The following is a 22,629-nucleotide window of genomic DNA, read 5'->3' on the forward strand; positions in this document are numbered from 1 at the left end:
ATTTCCTATTGCGATACCTATTTCAACAGCAATAACCACAAATGCGGTTTAGGATGCTTCACAAAAAAAGCACCTTTACATTTTCATCAGATTACAATTTTGACATACAGTTTCAAATAATTCTTCAAGAACTTCTTAAAGTTAAAACGTCCCAAGTGTCTTTTTACATGCTTGCCGACATTAATTTATCAGTTGCATAAAATTTCCATACAAAAAAATATCATTTCACAACAATTCTCGTATCTTCAAATGTTCATTTACAGTTCCATATTATCTTGATGTTTCACAAAAAAAAATATTGTTACAATTTTAAAAATATTCCAGCAGAGTCCCGAGTTACAACCAAAAATGTAATAAAATTATATTTCCCACAGTTCCAATTCTCTGTCTCACCACATATTACATTCTCCTCCTTCCAACTTCGAGCTCAGCTCGACAAAAAAATTTAATTAAAAAATTACAAATTTAAGTGAAATTAAAGGGAGGCTTAAATGGAGATTTGAAGATTGCACCACGCCACAAATTTTTATCTTCATTCTCTTCAGGAACGTCTATACAGGCAAAAACAAGTAGAACATTGGTATCGCAGTTAAAACGAAGGCGTTGTCAGCGGCCGATGGGCAGCGTCTCCATCCATATTTCAGTCCCACCATTGCTCTCTTACAGCCTCAGCACAGCCCACCAGCTTAGTGAACTGGCCCAAAACAGGCGAAGGTTGTTGGCGCAACATTGCAGACTGCCTCTATCATATACACCTTCCTATTCCGCCATCAGACATTAGTGGGCAATAGGTGCGTTGCCGGTTCCCAAGAGATACCCCAGGTTGAACAGAGTCCGTGAAATTGCAGTCACTGGAACATAAACAGACGCAGCAGAAACTTGGAACTGAAGAAACAAGGCCACTGGCCTGAACTATTCAAGATTTAAAGTTTAGTTTCAAGAGTGGGTTTTTTTTTTGTAACAATAACAAGACTCCTTAGGGAGTTCCCCTCCCTTAACTTGGAACGCAGCTCGAAAAAAAAAAATTCACTCTATTTAGCAGTCCAAATTCTGCATAATATTTCTGCATAATAATTCTGCATAATTTTTGAAAACAACTAATCACTTTATGTTCACTGTAAGATAAAGGACATATAACACTGTGCAAAAATCCAAAACAAATCCCTTTCGCGTCCACTGAAACACAAAACACAACACTACAAGGATATTATTACATTTTCAAAAAATTAAATTGTCACTTTCATGTCCATCAAAAACACAACACTTAATTTTTTTCCTTTTAAGAAAAACTTTAATGTTCCCTGGAAATAAAAAAACCATTATGGAAGCAAAATATAAATATCTTCTGCATTAGTTTTGAGTCCGTTCCTTTATTTACACGGTAACTCCACTAGTTCTTGCTGATTTTGTGACTGACGACTCAGCCGATGTCTTCAGCTTCCATATCATATCGGTTCAAACTGGGTTCACCAACACGTTACATGGATCCTCCATAACTGAGCACAGTCTAGCATGACTGGCGTCATTAAGACCTCTGGTTACAAGGTTGCGCTGTTGATTGACAAGTCCAAGAATGTGATCACGTGCCACCAATGGCCACGTCAGTGTCTGTCCGGTAAATATTTAATCAGGATCTTTGGCATGGGATGATGGTCACCACCATGTAGACGGTGCTCCTTTTGACTAGGGACGTCTGGTTGTCAGGCAGGAACAGTAGTTGTCACCTGGACATCTGGTCACTGGGTTGCGGTGCAGAACGGCAGAGCCCAAGACATAACGCACCTCTCCTCTAGGCACGACAGAAGAAACGGCGATAGTATCGCCCTCCGGCCACTGCAACAGAAATTTATCCGCAGCAGACGGGGAATTTCAAAAGCTAAAGCCACGCTGGTGGACAAGAGCTTGGAGGCACCCAACCGGTGTCTCCCCGACCTTCATTTGGGAGGTTCCCCCACAGGTTTTGGGACTACCTTAGCAAATGTAACCGTATTTGGTAACAACGTGTACACAAATGAATAATAAAAATTAGAATAATAATAAATATAATAATGCAAAAATAATAATAATAAATGTTGACATAAAATGTGAATCAAGGATAGTTGTAAATAATGTAGGCACTTATTAATATGAATAAGGAAATAGTTGTAAAATGACGCAGAGGCGGTGAATTCACGTCAGAACATGGAAACGTAACAAGTATCTTTCGATATGCAATATTAAATCAAATACAAGGGAACACTTACAGGCCTAAAAATGACAACTAAGAGAGGAGAGTGGAAGGTGTTGGAAGCCCTATGAGGTCCATGGGAACGTACGATGTTATGGGGGAGAAAAGACTTACAAGAAACACCCTCTAGCTCAACTATATTAAAAATAACAAATGAAAAATTACAAAAACAAAGTTAAATCACAGAGCAACTGATAATACTGATACAATTACGAATCCAAAAACACAAATGAATGGATTGTTGATTTAAAAAACAGATGAAAGACATGAAATTACCATCAGCGGGAATCTAGGACAAACTGGGACACGTAAATTTAAAACTTTAAAAATGACATTAAGCAAGAAAATACCAAAATAAATTAAATTAAATTAACCCTTTAACGCCAAAATAATTTTTTTCTTCCGTTTTCTTTGAAATTCGTCTAAATCACTTCAGGTCCATAGCATAACATAACTACAAAATATTAAGCTCATACTTTTCACGGTTTCGTCGTTAGGTGGCCTGTTCATATGATCACTCTAGGCGGATGTGTTAGCATTTCATTCTGTATAGCATTTCTTTAGTATTTATAGATTTTATGTATTGATATTGATAAATAATGAACAAAATACACTAAAATAAACTAAAGATGATAGTTTATGAAGAATATACATTAATTACAATATGTACGTACATAAATAAAGCAATAAAAGTCTTAAGATATTCGTAATATATTACATTCAAGTTATCTAATTCACAGAAATTACCAAATAGAAACAAATATAAGAACTGTATGCTTCACACTGTATGAAATAGGACAAAGCATGAAACACAGAGTCCAACATTACATTTTGTGCACTCGGTGCGAACATTACTGGAGCATTTCTTTCTAGCACAGCGTCGTCGATTGCAGGGCGCTACGAGGTGCCCAATCCCGTCAAGTCGTACATCGTCAGTGACACTACTCTGCTGGATAAAGTATCTCGAGGTGATAGGGCGGCCTCTTCCTACTGGCGTTATTTTGAACTTATGTAGATATGTTTGCAAAATGTGGCGACGAAATTCTAGATGTGACAAATCACATCCAAACCTCCTTAGCAGTAACCATGAATTGTGAATGGATACGTCCAGGAGCCATGTGAATAGCGACCACCACCATTTCTTTCCACGTACGCCTACTCTGTAGTACGACACATTCTGGTCCATCCTATCTGTTCCTGCTGAAATGGGATCATCGTCTGCGTCTCCTATACGATCGTTGCCAGCGAGTACAATTTCTGCCTTTCTTGAAAGCTGGCGACCTGTGAGGTTATCAACCAAACCACCAACATCTTCATCTCCTGAATCTTCGTCGGAGGTTCAATAAAAATGTTGTTAACCTCTCCAATTGGTTCGTCCGATTTAAGAATATCTAATACTTCTTGGAGCGTAATGTCCCTGTAAAAAGGGAAACAAGGTTTTGTAGCTGCATATATGTTAACAAGTCGCAATTTATTTAAATGTAGAATAGATGACCGTAAATTGAATAAAGTTGTTCAATGAAAATTGATGTATAACAGTAATAGTAACAGGTAGTATAACGTCCACCATCAAATACACGCACAGGGTGAATAGCTAACACAAGCGCCTAGCATGATCGTACGATCACGCAATGTTTTAAGTGCCTACGGGAGTAATATTTACTGTTCAATGTAAATCAACTGCATGATAATGTGAACATAGATCACTCCCAAACTTGTTAAGCATATTAGTTGTGTAATCTAAACATAAATATATGTGAAATATCAAACTTACTTGAAGTGCGCCATCATGATTCAGCTGCTGTGACAATGACACGAAACAAAAGTGCGCTGAAACAATGAGTCGATATGTATCACGTAATAATATCCTCGCACACATTTGCCACATGCTTCTTGAATTGATCTACACATTCAGCAATCAATTCCAGCGCTATACAAAGCACTGAGAGCAATCTAAATGAAGGAATGCAGGCCGTGATCATATGGACACGCACGGTGTTAACGGGTTAAGCAAAACCAGAAAACCTTGAGAATAACATTGAAATAACACTTACCCAATAAAACTGGGGTTCCTGAGGGAAGCCCTCGAGCACACGCGCTCACCCCACACGCATGATTATTCCGAAGCCGGCAGAAAGTACGGAAATCGCCCGATCACAACCGACCAATGGCAAACAATTTCCACTAGATTCCCTATATTTTCGCCAATAGGAAATCTCGTTATTCTAGCGAATGAAATTGCATGACCATATATGGTCATATTAAGATAGTTACCAACTTTGAGATATATGCATGTATAGGTACTATTAAGTTTAATAATTCATCCAGTTTCACCTTCAAATGTATATCCTTGCTGGTTAAGGAGGTCTACATATCAGCAAACAAAATATACATTTGCATATCCAATGTCTGGTGGTAAATGTAGGAGAAAACTATCACAAATCCAAGGGCCAATAAATAAGGTAACAGATGTGTCAGTTCCAAGTTCTTCCAATAATGCAGCGGGCAAAGAACTACCTGCACAGTCATCTAATTCACAGACTTCAGGAGATGACTCCGACACATTAGGAGCTCCAGATGGAGCTCTCCAAACCAAACATCATGGCGCAACAGTGCCGAAGGGGCCATGGCCTATTGTGCAACCGCTGCTCAGCCGGAAGGTTTGCAGATTACGAGGTGTTGTGGGGTCAGCACGACGAATCCTCTCGGCTGTTATTCTTGGTTTTCTAGTCCCAGGCTGCTATCTCACCATCAGATAGTTCCTTAATTGTAATCGTGAAGGCTGAGTGGATCTTATACCAGCCCTCAGATCCAGGCAAAGATCGCTGACCTGGCTGGGAGTCGAACCCAAGACTCCAGGTAAGAGGCAGATACCCTATTCCTACACCACGTGGCCGGCTCAGTTGTACCTTTACATGCGTTAAATGAGTCTTGCATCTTGGTGAGTGTGGTTAAAAAAAGAAAAAGGAAATATTGCAAGAAAAGCATTATCCTAAGAAAACGTTTCAAAAGGTTACGGAGATACTGAAACAAACTTGTTTTATCCATTCAGGAAACCGGTGTTCATTGTGGAACAAATGCTTAATCTGAAATTATAAATCAACTGTGAGATAAACATTTTAGACTAGTGTCACAAATGGTGAAAAGATTCAAATATTGACAGTTCTGCTGAAGAGTTGAAGCATTTGATAGATTGCAGAAGTATTTGGAGCTTCAAACTATTTAGTGCAAAAAGCAAAACAATTAATAAAAGAATGTGTTACACTAGTAAATTCTAATACCAGACCTGGATGAACTGTGAGTGAGGAAACTGGGATTTGTGTGAAGAAATCCTATAACAGTGTTGACATACTGTAATTTGTTGTTTGTCTGGGAGGAAGGATTTTGTTTCTATGAAGGAAAATTGAATGAGGCTTCATAAACAGAAATGCTTGGTGTTAGGAAATCTTATAGAAGTGTGTTCTTCAGAATGAGGTACAGGGTTTTGATTGAAATGATTAACAAGCTTATTACAGAAATTCTGAAATCCTTGCAATATGTCATATTTCATTTATTATACACTCACCAGCACGAAAAACACAACACGTAATAAATACTGAAGAAATAATTTGTAATTGTCTGTGTAATCAATGTTTAGCACTTTGTTCTATACTTTTAAGCAGGGCCGGTTTTTGGCTTTGTTTTGTGAGCAAACAATGAAGTGTGGGTTGTTTATTGCACTAGCTTTAATTTTTTTCTCTCATAACCTGGAAAACACACCACTGGATTTGAGGCAATGAAGTTTTCCCACTCTCAAGCACCCGTTGTGGTGTTGTATTGTACCCCCTTTCAATTGCATGTATTTGTAAGATGTAATCGTTGTGGAGTGTATGAAGGCGGATCAAATATAAACAGGAATTTGAATGTACTGCTGCTATTAGTAACAATTCTAGGGTGGGGCTTTGCCAGGATGTTGGTGGAGGTGTCTGGAGAAGGGATTTGCGCACGTGAATAACGGTGGAGAACTGGGCTGCTTCAGTGCGCCATGAGCGAGCAAGAGGTGCACATGTCTGTTGCACAATGCATCATTATCAAATTTCTCACTAAAGAGGGGACCAAACCTTCTGAAATTTTGAGATGGCTCCGCGTGCAGTTTGGGGAAGATACACTTTGACAGACTCGAGTGTATGAGTGGGTTAAAAAAATTGTGGCAGGAAGAGCTGTGGAGAATGAACCTCATGAAAGGAGACTGTAGACAAGCATCACTGCAGTCAACATTGTTGCCATTCGTGACATTATTGGTGAAGATCAGCGAATAAAAATATTGCAACTTGTTTTACCCATTAGGAATAATTTATGGAAGGGTTGAACTCCATTTCAGAAAATTGCCAGGTGGGTTCTTCGTTTCTTCAACCAGGAACAAAAAGCTTTACACCAGGAAGTTTGTCAGAGATTCCTGCGTCACTATGAGGAGGAAGGAGAGGATTTCTTACATCGTATTGTGACTTGTGATGAAACTTGAGTGCGTCATTACCAGGGAGCGGATTTTTATGTGCTAAAAATGTGAAAAATATTTATATTTTATGTGTGGAAAAACTTTAAAATATGTGATAACAAATTAATATTTTCCTTTAAATATCACATAACTACTTGTGTTCTAGAAGTAAATAAGTATAACGTGTTGTATTAGAATATGCTGCTATTAAACATGCTCCTTAAGGCAAATTGGTGTCTGTGTATGGAAATGTGCAGTATGGTATATTCATTTTTGATATGCCAGAGTAAATATTATGAATGTGTTTTTTTTTTAAAGGTAAATGTTTTGTTTAACTATGGCAAAAGCAACCTATCATCTTTGAAAAAATGGTACCAGTTCTTACTCACCCATCACACACTGGAAAATTAGTTGCTAGAAGTAGTCTCAGAATTGCCGTGAACAACAAAGGTCATCTCCAAATTGTCCATCACAAATGCATGCCGATTATCTCTAAAGAATGCCTTATACTGCGAAAATGATCGCTCCACATCACAGGAAGTCAGACGTGCATAGTTAAAGAGAGGAATGTCACCAACACTAATGCCATCAATTTCACTAACAGGAGCACCCTCTAATACATTAGAAATTTGGCACATTATTTGAAATCCTCTTTTTCCTGAACAAATTTTGATATTTGACCATTAACACTCCCTGTACCTGCGAAGCCAGGAGTGAATCTAATTTATTTTCAACAGCGCGCACTTCCTTCACTGTGTCAGACAACAGGTTAGTTGATTTTTCAAGTATATCTATAGTTTTACACAAGAAGCTTAGATTGGCAGATATAAACACCAAATCATTTTTCAAGTAGCTGTCTTTCAGTCTCTTGAAGAATAAAAATTGATGACACGTCATTTTTATCTAGTGCATTCACAATGGTTGCAAAACTTTCGAAATTGTCTGCGTAGTATACCACAGCGCTAAGCCAGGTACTCCACCGCATAACAATAGGCAGAGGAGGAAGCGCGTGATTCGGGTTTTTCTCTTCAAACAGATCGATTCTTGGGGGGTGCTTTTACAAAGACTTTTTGCCATTAGACACTAATTTATCCACTTGAGGATACTCAGCCCGCACAGTTTCACATAATTTGTGTAGAGCATGAACAACGCAAGTTACGTGTATCATTTTCGGAAAGCTCACAGAAAGGCTTTCGGCTGCCTTTTTCTTGTAAGCTGCACTATCACTAAGGAAAAGCAATACATGGTCTTATTTTATACCTTTTGGCCAAAGTAAGTGCATGGCTTCATTGAATAACCTAGCTACAATGACATGGTTTGCAGCAAGCATTTCTTTACATGCTAGCAAATAAGAATGTTCACAAGCAGTTTTGTCATTCTTCAACACACCAACTACAACATTCCCTACTTTTCAGCTACTTGAATCAGTGGTTTTGTCAATGCTCACCCACAGTTTTTCACTATCACATACTGCCCGAATTCTCTGTAAAGTTTCTTCGTAACATTTTGGGAAATCTGTAGTTTTTCCTTAATGTGGATTTGTCTGGAGGCTCAAAATTAATGTACTTTGTTAAGAAATTTCTCAGTCCTGGATAATTTATTTTGCCAAGAGGAATGTCGGCGCAAACATAGCTCTGCACACATCTAAATCATAATCATCATCATCATCATCACCACCACCACCACCACCACCACCACCACCACCACCACCACCTTCCCTCCAGGTATTGGGCCATGTCTCCCGTTATCGTCTTGCATTTTTTTTTTTGCAAGACTTGAAAGCAGTCAAATGTCCTTCCGACTGGTTGCTAGCCTGAGGGAAGTAAGACCATTGGTGGGGCTACCAGCTCTCAGCTAATGGACTAGCTCACACATCTAACCCCCCTGTGGGTGGGGGCAGTAGAATAACACCCACGGTATCCCCTGCCTGTCGTAAGAGGTGACTAAAGGGGGCCCCAGGGGCTCTGAATTTTAGAGCGTGGGTTGGCGACCACGGGGCCCTTAGCTGAGTACTGACATTGCTTCCACTTACTTGTGCCAGGCTCCTCACTTTCATCTGTCCTATCCGATCTCTCTTGGTCAACTCTTGTTCTTTTCCGACCCCGACGCTATTAAGTTTGCGAGGGCTAGGGTGTCTTCCATTTTCACGCCCTTCGTGGCCCTTGTCTTCCTTTGGCCGATATCTTCATTTTTCGAAGTGTCGGACCCCTTCCTTTTTTCCTTCTGATTAGTGTTATATAGAGGATGGTTGCCTAGTTGTACTTCCTCTTAAAACAATAATCACCACCACCACCTCACACATCTAAATAATACTGGGAATATTTAGATGGGCCTGCCTTTGAAGTAGCTGTTTCAGCTATTAGTAATTGTCGCAAACGCACACGCAAAGCAGCTGCAGTTTGCTTTTTCCAGATAAATGCTGGGTTACTTGAGAATGTTGATCTGCACTTACTGTTTTATCACACGGTTGGCAAAATAATACTTTCCCATTGGTAGTGAAAATGCTTTTAAATTCCCCTACATATTTTTGAAGACGAGATCTTGTACTTGCCTTCTCTTTTGGCATTATTTTGCAGGTTACGACACACGCATTTACGGTGAATCACTGTTTCAATAAAAAGAATAGCAGTGGACACTGAAGAAAATATTTCTTAGAAATCCATACAAAATCACACGACCACGGGAATGATATATGGACCCGAACAGCTAACCTTACTCTTAGGAGTGATGAAATCCCACTAGCTAATGGTAGGGCAATATTCTTCCCATTCTCCCATGTCGTAACGGTATTATGTCACCTTATCTCTCCGTGATTGCCTTTCACTGATATTCTATAAACAAAACCCGAGCGGGCTGATGCGTAAAAGCGAGTTGGAATGACGTCATGCAAGGAAACATCTTGTGCAGCAAATCAAATCGCTGTCTAAATGTAACGACGTAGCCAGTGACCAGCAAGTTTTAGAACTTCTGGAGGGAAGTCTATAAATAGCCGAAACATTCAGATACATGGTGTTAAATAGACTGTTAAAAACAATACCGTAATCATAAAATGAAAATATGAGCATTATTTTATAACACAGAAGCATTTTAAATTATTGATTAACAAATATTGCCGATTTATGTGCTTATTATAGATTTTCTTAAAATATGTATTTACATTTAAAAAATGTGAAAATATGTGTTTTTATGTGAAATAAGATTAAATTTTTACACTTGGGGATGCATAATAGGAATAATGAACTTTGTAACTTGCATTAAAACTTAGGCAAGAAAATATGTAATTACATAAAAATCTGCTCCCTAATCATTACACCCCAGAGTCAAAGCAAGCAAGCATGGAGTGACGGCGAAGAAATGAAGCAGGTCCTGTCAAGGCCAAAACATGCTCATCTGCTGGGAAGGTACTTGCAACCGTTTTCTGAGACTCAGCGGACGTTTTACTGGTGTCTTTTCTTCACGAACAAAAGACAATTAATGCAGCTTATTGCTGTCGCCTTTTGGATGAAGCAAAACCTGCGTATCGTAACAAGTGACGCTGGCAATCGCTCCAAAACGTCATTCTTCTCCATGACGATGCAGGGCTGCATACTGCCACTTTAATGCAGGAAAATATGGAGGAAATTCACTGGACACCTGTGGAACACACTGTGTACAGTCCAAATTTATCGCCCTGTGACTATCATTTGTTTGGACCACTCAAACAAGACCTAGGAGGACAGCAGTTCGATGATGGTGCAAGTGTAGAGGAGTTCGTTTGCAACTGGCTCTGCTCTCGTCCCTCTTCTTTCTATCAGGACGGCATCAAAAAGTTACCAATCTGAGGCAGAAAATGTGTATCGAAGGCAGGACACTATGTAGAAAAGTTATCTCTATATGTGTGTTTTTTTTTTTTTTGGCTGATGCAGTAAATTAAAAAAAAATAATAATCCTGTTTATCTTTGATCCACCCTCGCATGCATCCTTTTCAGTTGCATGTATCTCTGGCTTCATTTGCTCAAATTGTGTATAAGAAATAGTTCTTTTTCATTGTCAGACATCTAAAGAAGTCCATACCAGAATATTTTAACATAAAATAGTAGATGAGTGTTATGAAAGTGACTGCAATTAAAAATAAATCTCACAAGGAGATGCCAGATCAACATATTTCAACGAGCTTCAATGTACCTGTTGGGTGACATTCAACAGTAACTCTTGTATAAGGGTTTAGGTTAACACGCTTTTATTTTTAAAAATTTGAGGTCAAATGTCATGATACAGGATGCACAGTGTATATTTTTATCCCTTGTTTAATAATGTGATTTTTTACATGTTCATACCTGCCAAGTATTTGGTTTTTCCACAAAATGTATGGATTTGGAGTGTGTTGAACTAGTGGAATTGTGTGACAAATTTGTAAGGAATTTAGTATTTTTAGTGGTGTTCGTAATGAGTTCAACTAAGAAATAAAATTATCAATCTTTTAGGGAGGCATATTCTGCTGAATTTCCTTGTTTTATATCATCATAGAAAGGCGAAACATTCGCATTCTGTTCCATGTGCTCGTGTAATATAAACGTAATACCAATATAATGGTCCGTTATTGGACATTATAAATTTTCCAGCTAACTCATTTTTAGTTGCCTGCGTTTCGCCCTCGTGTGCTAAGTTGTGCTCATCAGTTGGTACTTAGCACACCTACCAAGACGCAAGGCTAGTGCATACCGTGGAGGCCACAGGTTCACCAACAGCTGATGATGACCTATTTACAGGTCGAAACAGGTGCTGTTTTAATATAAATAATTCTAAACATTTTGTAAAATAAAGTATTGATTAGGTGGAAAACTCATCCTTCATACTTGTGTGCTTAAATTATCAATACGGACAATGAAGCTGATAGATTATAGAGCTAGTCATTGGCGTTGAGACAATGAACTTGGTGAAGAAACTTAATGATAGAGGTAAATCAACATTCTTTTCATCTGCGAGGGGTTATTTCTGCCCAGCATGTGATAATATTAACAACTTCCCTCTTAATGATGTACTGAAACATGCAAAGGTTCCAGTTGTTTCAAAAATTGAAGCTTTTCTTCTGTACAATTCTTTATAGAGGAAGGACAGTGAGTCAGTTGAGGATATGATGAGTGTACTTCAGAACCAATTTTTAGCTCTTCAGATTGATGACTGTGCTACTGTTGAGAGTGAGAATCTCACAGGGCTCTCCTGCTGAACATTCATGGAGCAGATGGTGTTCCTAAGTATAATAGGATATCCAGGCTAATTCTTTCTGTTCTGACATTACCACACAGCAGTGCTGAGTGTGAACGTGTGTTCAGCGGGAAAGGAACCAAATTTAGTTTAGGTCCTCAATGTCAAATTAAATTTTGGATTCTATTTCTGTTTTGAAAATCAGAAGTACTGGTCCATGTTACTCAAGTAGTTTTCTTACAGAATTTCTGAAGAACGCAAAGAAAGCAACTCAGCTCCATCTGTCCTCTCCAACCTGTGATTGGATACTGTATACTGTGAACTTGACAGAATTTTCTAAATAAGTGTACATGTTTAGTTGACATTCATATTGTAAGTAAGTAAGTAAGTAAGTAAGTAAGTAAGTAAGTAAGTAAGTAAGTAAGTAAGTAAGTAAGTAATTCGTCTTTATTCGTGGCGAAGTTAGAGCTCAAGGCCCTCTCTTACACTTAACCACAATATTTAAAATGATTAACGTACATATAATATTTAAATACATCAGATCTTTTAAAATAATATGGTACTAATAGAAAATTTGGAGATTGTAATAAAAAAACTATTATAGAATGTACAACACTACAATCTAAGTGTACTTGATAATAAATATAAAACTAACACTAGTGATAATAAGAGACGGAAACACAGAAAAAAAAACAACCTATAACTGGCAAATATTGTGACCCGCAAGTTTAAAGTGCAGAGAAACACTGTGTAGGCCTACTGTGTGAACTCTTCCTAGTGTTAAGTGAAAACAGATGAGCACTGATCAAGATGTAATTTTCTGTAAGTATTCAGTTTTAGGGGTGATCATGAATATGTATTTGACTTGTATTAGTATTGTTTGTAATCTCCCTCCCTTGCCATCCTTTTTCACTATGTCTCAATACTTTGCGATGCATATGCGTGTTTTTCACTTTACAATGGCGAAAAATGAAAGTATCCTCCTATTCAATACATCATATATTCCGTCATTAGACGGAGTAAACAAGTTCAGACATGTTTCGGCTCGTTTGAGCCATCTTCAGTGAAAAAATTAGGGGGGTTGGAATAATTTACATAATATGAGTTGAAAAAATGCTAAAAAACATAATGAAAGCGCAAATGAAAAAACAAACAAAAGAGAGCCTAGACGGAAACAAAATAGCACAAATATACAATATTTACATCAATATGCAGAGCAAAAAACAACTTATTGCGACAAAATTCAGTGAAACAGGTGTTAATTTGAAATAATAATTGATAATAAAAACTGCGTTAACCTAAGAAACAAGGGAATGAGAAAACAAATGATGCAGATGGAAATGAATAATAGTAGCACATGGTGAGGTTGTGGACCTCATAGTTTACAAATTATTAGTTTATAAAGACGACAAAACAGTTTGAAATCGCTGTCAAAATCCTAGTGGAAACCCATCACATAAAATTGGTCAGGAGGAGAGCGGGAGCAAACATTTTGAGAGAAACCAAGCCTGAATTAACCTGCAGGCGAAAAGCCTGTGATAATCCTTCTAACCGTGATAATTTAATTTCCACCATAGCTGAATCTGAACTGGCCATTAATAAATTACCAATTAATATACAAGAAGAGGTCCGATATGAAGTCAAACACAAGCTATCTTCCATCCTCAATCAACAACAAACCATTAAACCCAACACAGTGCACGTAGCTAAAGTAAACAAACTTAAGAAAAAAGTGAAACAAAACGACTTAATTATAACAAAAGCCGACAAAGGAAATGCTACCGTAATCATGGACAAAAGTGACTATGTTAATAAAGCACACACGTTTTTTGCAGACAACAACTTCATAACCTCTAAAAAAGATCCAACTAATAAAATACAAAGAGACCTAAAAACCATCATCAAGAACATTTCTTTTCTGTTTAATGACCTTGAAAAATCCAAAATGATTATCATGAATCCGAAACTTCCCACAGCCAAAGCGCTACCCAAGATCCATAAAACAGACATCCCCATAAGACCCATTATCAATTTCAGAAACAGTCCGACCTATGAAGTATCTCGTTTCATTCACAAATTCCTCAAGTCACACTATCGTTTTCAAGCCAACACATCAGTAAAGAACTCCTTAGAATTCTGCAATAAGATCAAACACTTTAATTTATCCAAACACCACACTCTTCATTCTTTTGATATCACTAACATGTACGCTAATGTTCCCGTTAACAGCACTGTACAATTGATCAAAAACAATCTCTCCAAATTCAGCAATTTAAGTATAGGCGAAATAGATGAATTTATTCGAATTCTGGAATTTACTTTGAACAACAATTTCATCACTTTCAATAATGTCATTTACCAACAGATAGGTCTTCCCATGGGGTCACCAGCTTCAGGAATCCTTGCAGACATCTACATTGATCATTTAGAACATTCTCACATCATTGGCAAGATCAATGGCATTCAACACTGGACACGCTTTGTAGATGACACCTTTGTTATTTTAGACTCCCACGTTACCAACAGCAACACAGTACTTGGATTTCTCAACTCTATTGACCCACATATAAAATTCACCATAGGGTCAGAAAACAATAAAGCCCTTAATTACCTGGACTTAACCATTATGCGCAACAGCAACAACACTTTATCTTTCAATATATACAGGAAACCCACCCACACCATCAATACCATCCATCAGACCTCTGTGCACCCAGACATACATAAAAAAGCAGCTTACAATAGCATGGTCCTCAGAGCATTAACTATCCCTTTATCTCGCAAGAATTTCAAAAAAGAAATTAATACCATCTACAACATTGCAGAACACAATGGTTACAATAGAACCTTCATCAGCAGAATCATCAATAGATACAAAAGCAGACCCAAGACTACCCTAGTAAAAGATTCTGCTCCAAAAGAAAAATTTTCCACATTCACTTTCAATAATAGTAGCATTTACCAAATTTCTAATATTTTCAAGAAACACAGCATCAAAATAGCTTACAGAACCTCCCACACCAACTCCAAACTCATTTTCAATCCACACACTGTCAACAATAACAATAGCAACATCAACAACAAATATTTGAACTCCGGAGTTTACAAATTAAAGTGCCAATCCTGTAATTCCAGCTACATAGGTCAAACAGGCCGCAATTTTGTCATAAGATACGCCGAACATCGCAACGCTCTCAAATATAATCGTTTTTCAGCTATGAGCGAACACCAAAAAATATCCAGCCACGAATACACTTCAATAGACAAAGACCTGAAGATCTTGCATTATGAGCAAAAAGGCACCTTGCTCAACATTCTCGAGAGCATCCACATCGATTTAGATCAGTTTATGAACCCCACTCACAATTTAAATGAAGTCAGCGAGAAAAAGAACATTCTACTTGAAACATTCATTCCATACATTTGTCAGAATTTCCATAACACAAACAAACCCCACCTCCATCTCCCCGACTCACCACCACTCCCCCCCCTCCTCACACCAACCCCCTCCCCCTCCGCTCCTTCCAACCTAGCAAACACAGCCAACCAACAATAGACTCGATCACGCGACCGAGACCGTCACTTTAAGAAGGCCACACCATTCGAGTTTTAGAAGTCAGCGAGTAAACTAACATCCTCTTGAAACATTCATTCTTTATATTTGCCAAACAAACCCACCTCCATCTCTCCAACTCAACACCCCTCCCTTCCTCAAACCAGCCCTGTACCTCCCCTTCCCCCTCCGCTCCTTCCATCCTAGCAGACACAGCCGAACCAACAATAGACTCGATCACGCGAACGAGACCGTTACTTTGAGAAAGCCAGGCCACTAGAGAGGACAACCACCTACTGCACACCGTAAGTTTAAGCTTTCTTCACAACCATTCCACACTTTTTACTTATCAACCCATGTTTCTCATACAACCTCATTTTTTCCATTACAGATTAGAACTTCATTGACGGTTTCCACTAGATTACTACAATTTACTATGCATCTGTCTTCTACCTAACACAGCTTCTCATATTTTTATATGCGGCCCTTCCGACCCCTCTATAATAAGGCAAAACACCAGCCAACATTATGAAACAATAATGAAGAAAGGGACCGCTAGATTGAGAAGATATTAAGAATGCTGCTATTTTCTGAAGCCTTAAATTTAAGGTGTTTTTTCTCCTTATCACAGGCTTTTCGCCTGCAGGTTAATTCAGGCTTGGTTTCTCTCAAAATGTTTGCTCCCACTCTCCTCCTGACCAATTTTATGTGATGGGTTTCCACTAGGATTTTGACAGCGATTTCAAACTGTTTTGTCGTCTTTATAAACTAATAATTTGTAAACTATGAGGTCCACAACCTCACCATGTGCTACTATTATTCATTTCCATCTGCATCATTTGTTTTCTCATTCCCTTGTTTCTTAGGTTAACGCAGTTTTTATTATCAATTATTATTTCAAATTAACACCTGTTTCACTGAATTTTGTCGCAATAAGTTGTTTTTTGCTCTGCATATTGATGTAAATATTGTATATTTGTGCTATTTTGTTTCCGTCTAGGCTCTCTTTTGTTTGTTTTTTCATTTGCGCTTTCATTATGTTTTTTAGCATTTTTTCAACTCATATTATGTAAATTATTCCAACCCCCCTAATTTTTTCACTGAAGATGGCTCAAACGAGCCGAAACATGTCTGAACTTGTTTACTCCGTCTAATGACGGAATATATGATGTATTGAATAGGAGGATACTTTCATTTTTCGCCATTGTAAAGTGAAAACCGTCAATACGGAATGATTCTAATATCTTGTAATATGCGTGTTGTTAAAAAATTTCCACTTTAGGATCTTCTGGATTTCTCCTTTTGAAAGTTGGCAAGTCTGCATGTATATTGTTGTAGAGTATTTATATTTAACCTGCAGGGAGAGAGAGAAATGCATTTATCTCTGCTTCTCCCATTTGGAGGCTGCCAGAAAGACAAAGCTTACATGACAATTTGATTACGGTACTGAAGAGCTTTTCATTTACTTTTACGTGAGTCGACACTGGAAAGTAAGGCTTCCTTCTTAACAAAATTCTCTTCATCAGTATTATTAAAAAACTCTGCAAATCATCCTTACGTTCTAGGACCCTGGATAAAAATTAAATTAGTAAACCTGTTGCTAAAAATCTAAAATCTTAGTACTAAAATACATTATTCTTAACCCTTTTAGTACCAGTCGCTTATAGGTAGTCTATGCGAAGAATACCAGGCTTATTTTTAAGAAATTGCAATGTTTCAGTAAAATCATTATAACTTGATTATTATTGAAGGTACACCTTTGAAATGTTTACTTATCATAGAAAAGGAGATGCTTTACATGTTTTTAAATTCACAAGCTATGTTATATTAACATTATAAAATATAAAAAAATTATTAGTTTAATAATTATCAAAATGAAAATCAAAAAATCAAAATTGAGATAAAGAAACACAAATCAAAGTTAAAATTATGCCCTGAAAAATATTATTGTCTGCAAATACATGCTCTTGGTTCACTATTTGCAATATTTTGATATCCTAGGCACTAAAGTTTCTGATTTAAAAATATTTTATTTCACTATACAAATGTACACATTTCGTGCTGGTTCACTTTTAACACTTGTGATATCCTACGCAGATGCCATGAAGACCCTTCATACACTTGGAACAGGCAGTTCGTGATCTTTTTACTGGCCCTCCCTCTTTTTTGCTGCACACAATGCATCTTTTCAATAACCTGCCATCTAATTTCACCAAAAGTTCACCTTCCCTAGGTGGATGTAGCTTGGGTAAGGCATTGTTTATTGGATTTTTCTCCTCGATCCATTTCTTTTCTATAGATTCTATTATGGAGGAAGTGAACTTGAGCCACGTCATAACGTTACTAGAAGTATTCTGTTTATAAATCAAGTACGAATTTAGCGCCATTTGCGCAAAGATACAAAATACCACCACCTTCCAATATTTTAGTGTTCGGCACTCGTCAAAGTATGTGTACAGCATCATGTCTGATGCGTCAGCTCCCCCCATTGATTTGTTATATTCGAGGACTACAGCTGGCTTTCTTACTTCAACCTGCTGTCCACGACGTCTCTTGACTGTTGTTTTAGTGTGTGCTGTGCAGGATATAGACAAAAGAAGCACTGGATTTTTCTGTGGTTTTTTTCCCGGTACCCAGCAACAAGATTCTCATTACTCCGAAAATACTTCTCTTGTCCTACACCAAATTTTCCTTTCAGCCCCTACAGAATATCTTTTCTGTTGCGTCTGAGGGTGCCTGTTAGGTAAGTACCATTTTCAAATAGGTACTTGGCCAAAGGAATGCTGGTAAAAAAATTGTCAGTGAAAACGTGATAGCCTTTCTTCAAATAGTTTCCCATAGTTAGTAATATATGAACCACTACATGTCCCAAGCCAAACTTCTTAATTTTCTCTTTGTCTACATCACTCTTTGCCCCTCTATAGCAATAAAACCCTAGGCAGTAATTGATGACAGAGTCACAAATCATCGAACACTTAATGCCCCACCTATGATGCTTCTTATTTGGGAGGTACCGCATCAGAGATGAATGACATTTCGTGCCCACTAATGATTAATCTACACTTAATTGCTGATGAGGTGTGTAGTGAAACTGGAACAGTGTATTGGCATGGTCAACTATTGGCTGAAATCTTGCACATGGATCATATTTAGGGTGGCCAGGTGGAAAGATGATACTATTGTCAATAAGGTGGAAAAATTTCAGAATTAACTGAAATCTATTGCGGGAAAACATGGTACCGAACCAAGGAATCTGCCTTGAATTAGTCAACCAGTATGAAAGTATAGTTGGACTTCTTGTAATACCCATTTCTAATAATACTGCCTCAAAGGCTTTTATTTCTGTGACAGTAACAGATCTCCATTGTTGAGCTGTTGAATGGGGCGACAGTGGCTTTAGAGAAGAGAGGAACTGATTTGCGTACCTGTTCATTTCCTTCGCATTTAAATTCAAAATGTATACAGTAAAGAACAGGTCAAAATACTGCACAGGCTCTGCATCAGTGGAAGGGACATGTTTAGGACCGGGTGTTTTGAGATACAGCGGGGAGGGCTCGAACCGGGTGTCATTTCCAACTGAAACTTCACTGAACACTGTATTATGCATATAGGCATTGTTGTCATTACTGCCTGCATCACGGCCTAAACTGTTTTCATTTCTGTCACTTTCCGAATCAGCATCACTGTCACTTTTACTAATGACAATACCACGAAGTTTATTGTACTGTGGAATGTCATTGCTACACTCACTTCCTGTTTCTGAAATAACATCACCAGCATTATTACATGACCCTGATATAGCTACATCTTCATCAGACTCAATATAGTCGTCATCGGCACAAACTCTGTTAATATATTCAGCTAAATCGTCATCGTTCTGGAATACAATGCGCGCAGCAGAGGCCATTTTCCTACCCGCAAACTTCTACGGTGTACAGAATATAGGTCGCTTTGAAAAAATCATATCTCCGTAAATAAAGCGATTGGCGCGATAGTTGTGGTAGATTTAGAAACTACAGGTTCCGAAGAGTCTAGAGCACTTGTATCGTGCTGCTATCTGTCCGAAAACTGAGAACTACAAGCAGATATAAAACTGCTAGCGTAAGGAGCACTATTGCGTTTCCGGCAATTTTCGCTCACTCGCCGAGGAACGCTTTTGCGCTCTCTGGTATTCTAAGAGTTAATGATGATATTTTTAGAATATAATTCCTTAAACGTTCGTGTATCCATTCTTGAAATTAAGGTTTGCAAAAGCACACTTAAAAGTTTGTGTAATGCAGCACCAAAATGATGTGTAAAATCAGAAGCTTGTGAACATATTAAGATTCATAGTAGTGAATGCTTTAATGTCATTAAAAATCTAATAGGACAGCTATAATGAATTTAAAATCTTTTTACACGAAGTTCAGTGCCTGTGTTAAAGCCATCAATGTCTTATACTACTATAAAATTCAATTCTTGTTTGTTCTGCCCCTTTTAACAAGCTTAAAGATACGTAATGGAGCGACCTCGTCTTGTGGTAATGTTAGTGGGAATATCAAAGTTTTAGGAGTAATGATAGGTGCAAAGGAACTATTCCAAATTTTTTAGTAGATTCTCTTAAACTGTACAAAATTAATGTAAATTTAATATCAGATATGGTAATAACTACTACACTGAAATGTTCATTATCATTAATGCAAAACATTAATTAACACTGAAATGTATACTTTCAATTTATGTGCCTATTATCATACTTTATCAGTTTTCAACCACTGGGGAGAGGAAGTTGAATACAATTCCCTCCCTCCTTCAAATACGTTAATTTACTAGTGTCTTCTTTTTTTGTGAAAAATCATTTTTCTAAGTGCATACAATTTTATTCATATTAATGTTTTTAATAATTTCAGGTATTGTGTTGAAGATTGCTGTAATGGATCAAGATATTCCTCCATTTGAAGATAAGGATGAAGAAATTCAATTTCTGCGGGACTACATATGTCAGTTACAACAAGAGTAAGTTTGTTATTAAGCATGTCTCCCATTCGATGAAAATTATCATGGAAAATACAAATAAAGAAAATGGGAAATACTTTCATGCTTAGTTGAATGACAATACAAGTTGTCTCAACTTAAATAATTCCATTGTTACTGATTGGCCTCTACAAATACTCACCTCATTTAGTGTTTTTGAGTGATATTCTCAAACCATGATACCCCAGCCCCTCTTATTTCTTCCTCCATAGCACTCCTCAAAGTTACTTTTTATCTCTTTTTATTCTGCTGTCATTCCTTTTTAGGATTTTGTTTTAGCCTGACTCCATGGCCGAATGGTTAGGCTAATGACCTTCAGTTCTGGGGCCCCAAATTCTATTCCCTGCTGGGTTAAGAAATTTAACTTTGTTTCGTTAATTCCTCGAGCTCGTGGTCTGAATATTTTTTATGTTCATCTTAATGCACATCTTTATTTACATACAGCACGTCACTCTGCAAGCCACCACAGAAACGTGATAGTGAATACATCTTTCCACACGGGATTGGCGTCAGGAAAGACATCTGGCTATAAAAATTGGCTATATCCGTACAAAGGGCTAACCTCAGATAATTGGGAAAAGGTCAGGATTAAGATGAAGATTACCTTTTAGTGTTTATTAACAGAGTTTATGACCATTTCATTCCCAGTTTCTTCAGTATCCAGTCGGAAAAGTTTTCCATCCCTGCCCTCTTACTAATCGAGAAATGTTACTGGCGATTGCGTGGCATCTCTGTGTTATTATATTGTATTGTATTATATTATTATTATTATTTTTGCATAGTTTAATCAGTTTTGTACATTAAAGTCTAATAGTATTAAATAGAGTCAGTTTTCAGCTTCTTCTTCCACTCCCAAAACTCCTTCATCCTGTCAGACTGGCATGTCAGTTAAGGTCTTGTTTATTACCTTTTTGCTGCCTAGTGTGCCATCAATTATTTTCTTTTAGAATCATCATGTAGCGAATGGCAAGAGCAGTCAAGATGACATCAAATGTTCTGCAGTACGAACTATCCCGGTTTACATATAAATCCATTCGACTGAAAGTTTCATTGTTTTATTTTGCAAACATCACTGCAAATTACATTTTAAAACAAGGTATATTTTAGGAATAAGTAGGGACCTGCTTTTTTTGTGTTTGCGACAACACCAACTTTTAAAAAAATTCCCTAAAATGCTTGGGAAACAGTTACCTGTATATAACATTGTTAACAATTTGAAAATTGGACAGATTTATTTCACGAAATAAAACGAAATGAGACAATAACACGAATATGTCAACTTTATAAATTTTATATGCATAAGTGTTTTGTCCAGTACTCATCATTAACAGAAATGTCAGTTGGGCACTAGTTAAAAATGAGAATGATTCAGTGATCACAAAGGGGTATGGTGAACTTCAAGAGCAAACCAATCAAATTGCGAGATGGAAAAATAAGTATTGTGAAAGTTCTGATTAGTTTGCTTGACAGTCATCCTGAGTTTAGTGGCATAACTCGCAATCAGTGTGGTAACCATGTGCTAATGTTGATTGTGAACGTTTTTCTACTCGGGAGTTTTGAGCAACTTGCGTTGCAACAGGAAAGTGACAATGTTTTCCTTTGACAGTTAGAAAATAAATAATGTATATTTCCTTCATATTGTGCCTTCTTCAGTGAAAATTGAATGATTAAAATGTGTGTGTCTTTAATTAAAACTACATATTGTTCTTAAATAATTTATTTTTATGGAAAAGTACCTCTAAAGTCCCAAAACATGATGATAACATGATTAAAAATGACGCAAAATTCTTAAAAAATAACCTCGATTTCCACCAAAAAATAAAGCGAAAAGTGCAGGTCCCTAGGAATAAGATACATTTCTGCTTTAACCTAATAGAATTTGTAAAAAATATGGCCAAAAAATGAACTGCGAAATACTTTTTTATTAAAGTGTAATGTTGAAATAACTTGCAAGATTTTTCGATGTATTTATTACATGTTAGAAACATTGAAATATGTTTGTATGTTGTGCGCCGTGCCACCGAAGTCATATTCATGTGTCACCTCGTGGCTCGCGTGTCATAGTTTCGCCATCCTTGTACTAGGGTATGTGTTAATTTAAAAAAAAAAATTGAGACAAAGGCGTACCAAATTAAAAATTTCAATAATAAAATGCATTACCGCCACACCTGTAGATAT

General features: G+C 37.3%; 1 protein-coding gene across 4 annotated transcripts in view; it reads left to right on the plus strand.

The window, feature by feature from the left end:
- The window catches only part of nudE (Nuclear distribution protein nudE), a 270,984-nt gene that overhangs the window by 30,214 nt on the left and 218,141 nt on the right, over positions 1-22,629 (plus strand). For all 4 annotated transcript variants that reach the window (XR_010860559.2, XM_067150051.2, XM_067150050.2 and 1 more), the window contains exon 2: positions 20,328-20,433. Coding sequence is in view for 3 of the 4 variants with exons in the window: in XM_067150051.2 (XP_067006152.1) it covers positions 20,351-20,433 (83 nt within the window). In the remaining variant the exon portion in view is untranslated. The remainder of the gene's footprint in view (positions 1-20,327; positions 20,434-22,629) is intronic.

The sequence above is a fragment of the Anabrus simplex genome, chromosome 6 (assembly GCF_040414725.1).
Source record: "Anabrus simplex isolate iqAnaSimp1 chromosome 6, ASM4041472v1, whole genome shotgun sequence".
Taxonomy (NCBI): Eukaryota; Metazoa; Arthropoda; class Insecta; order Orthoptera; family Tettigoniidae; genus Anabrus; species Anabrus simplex.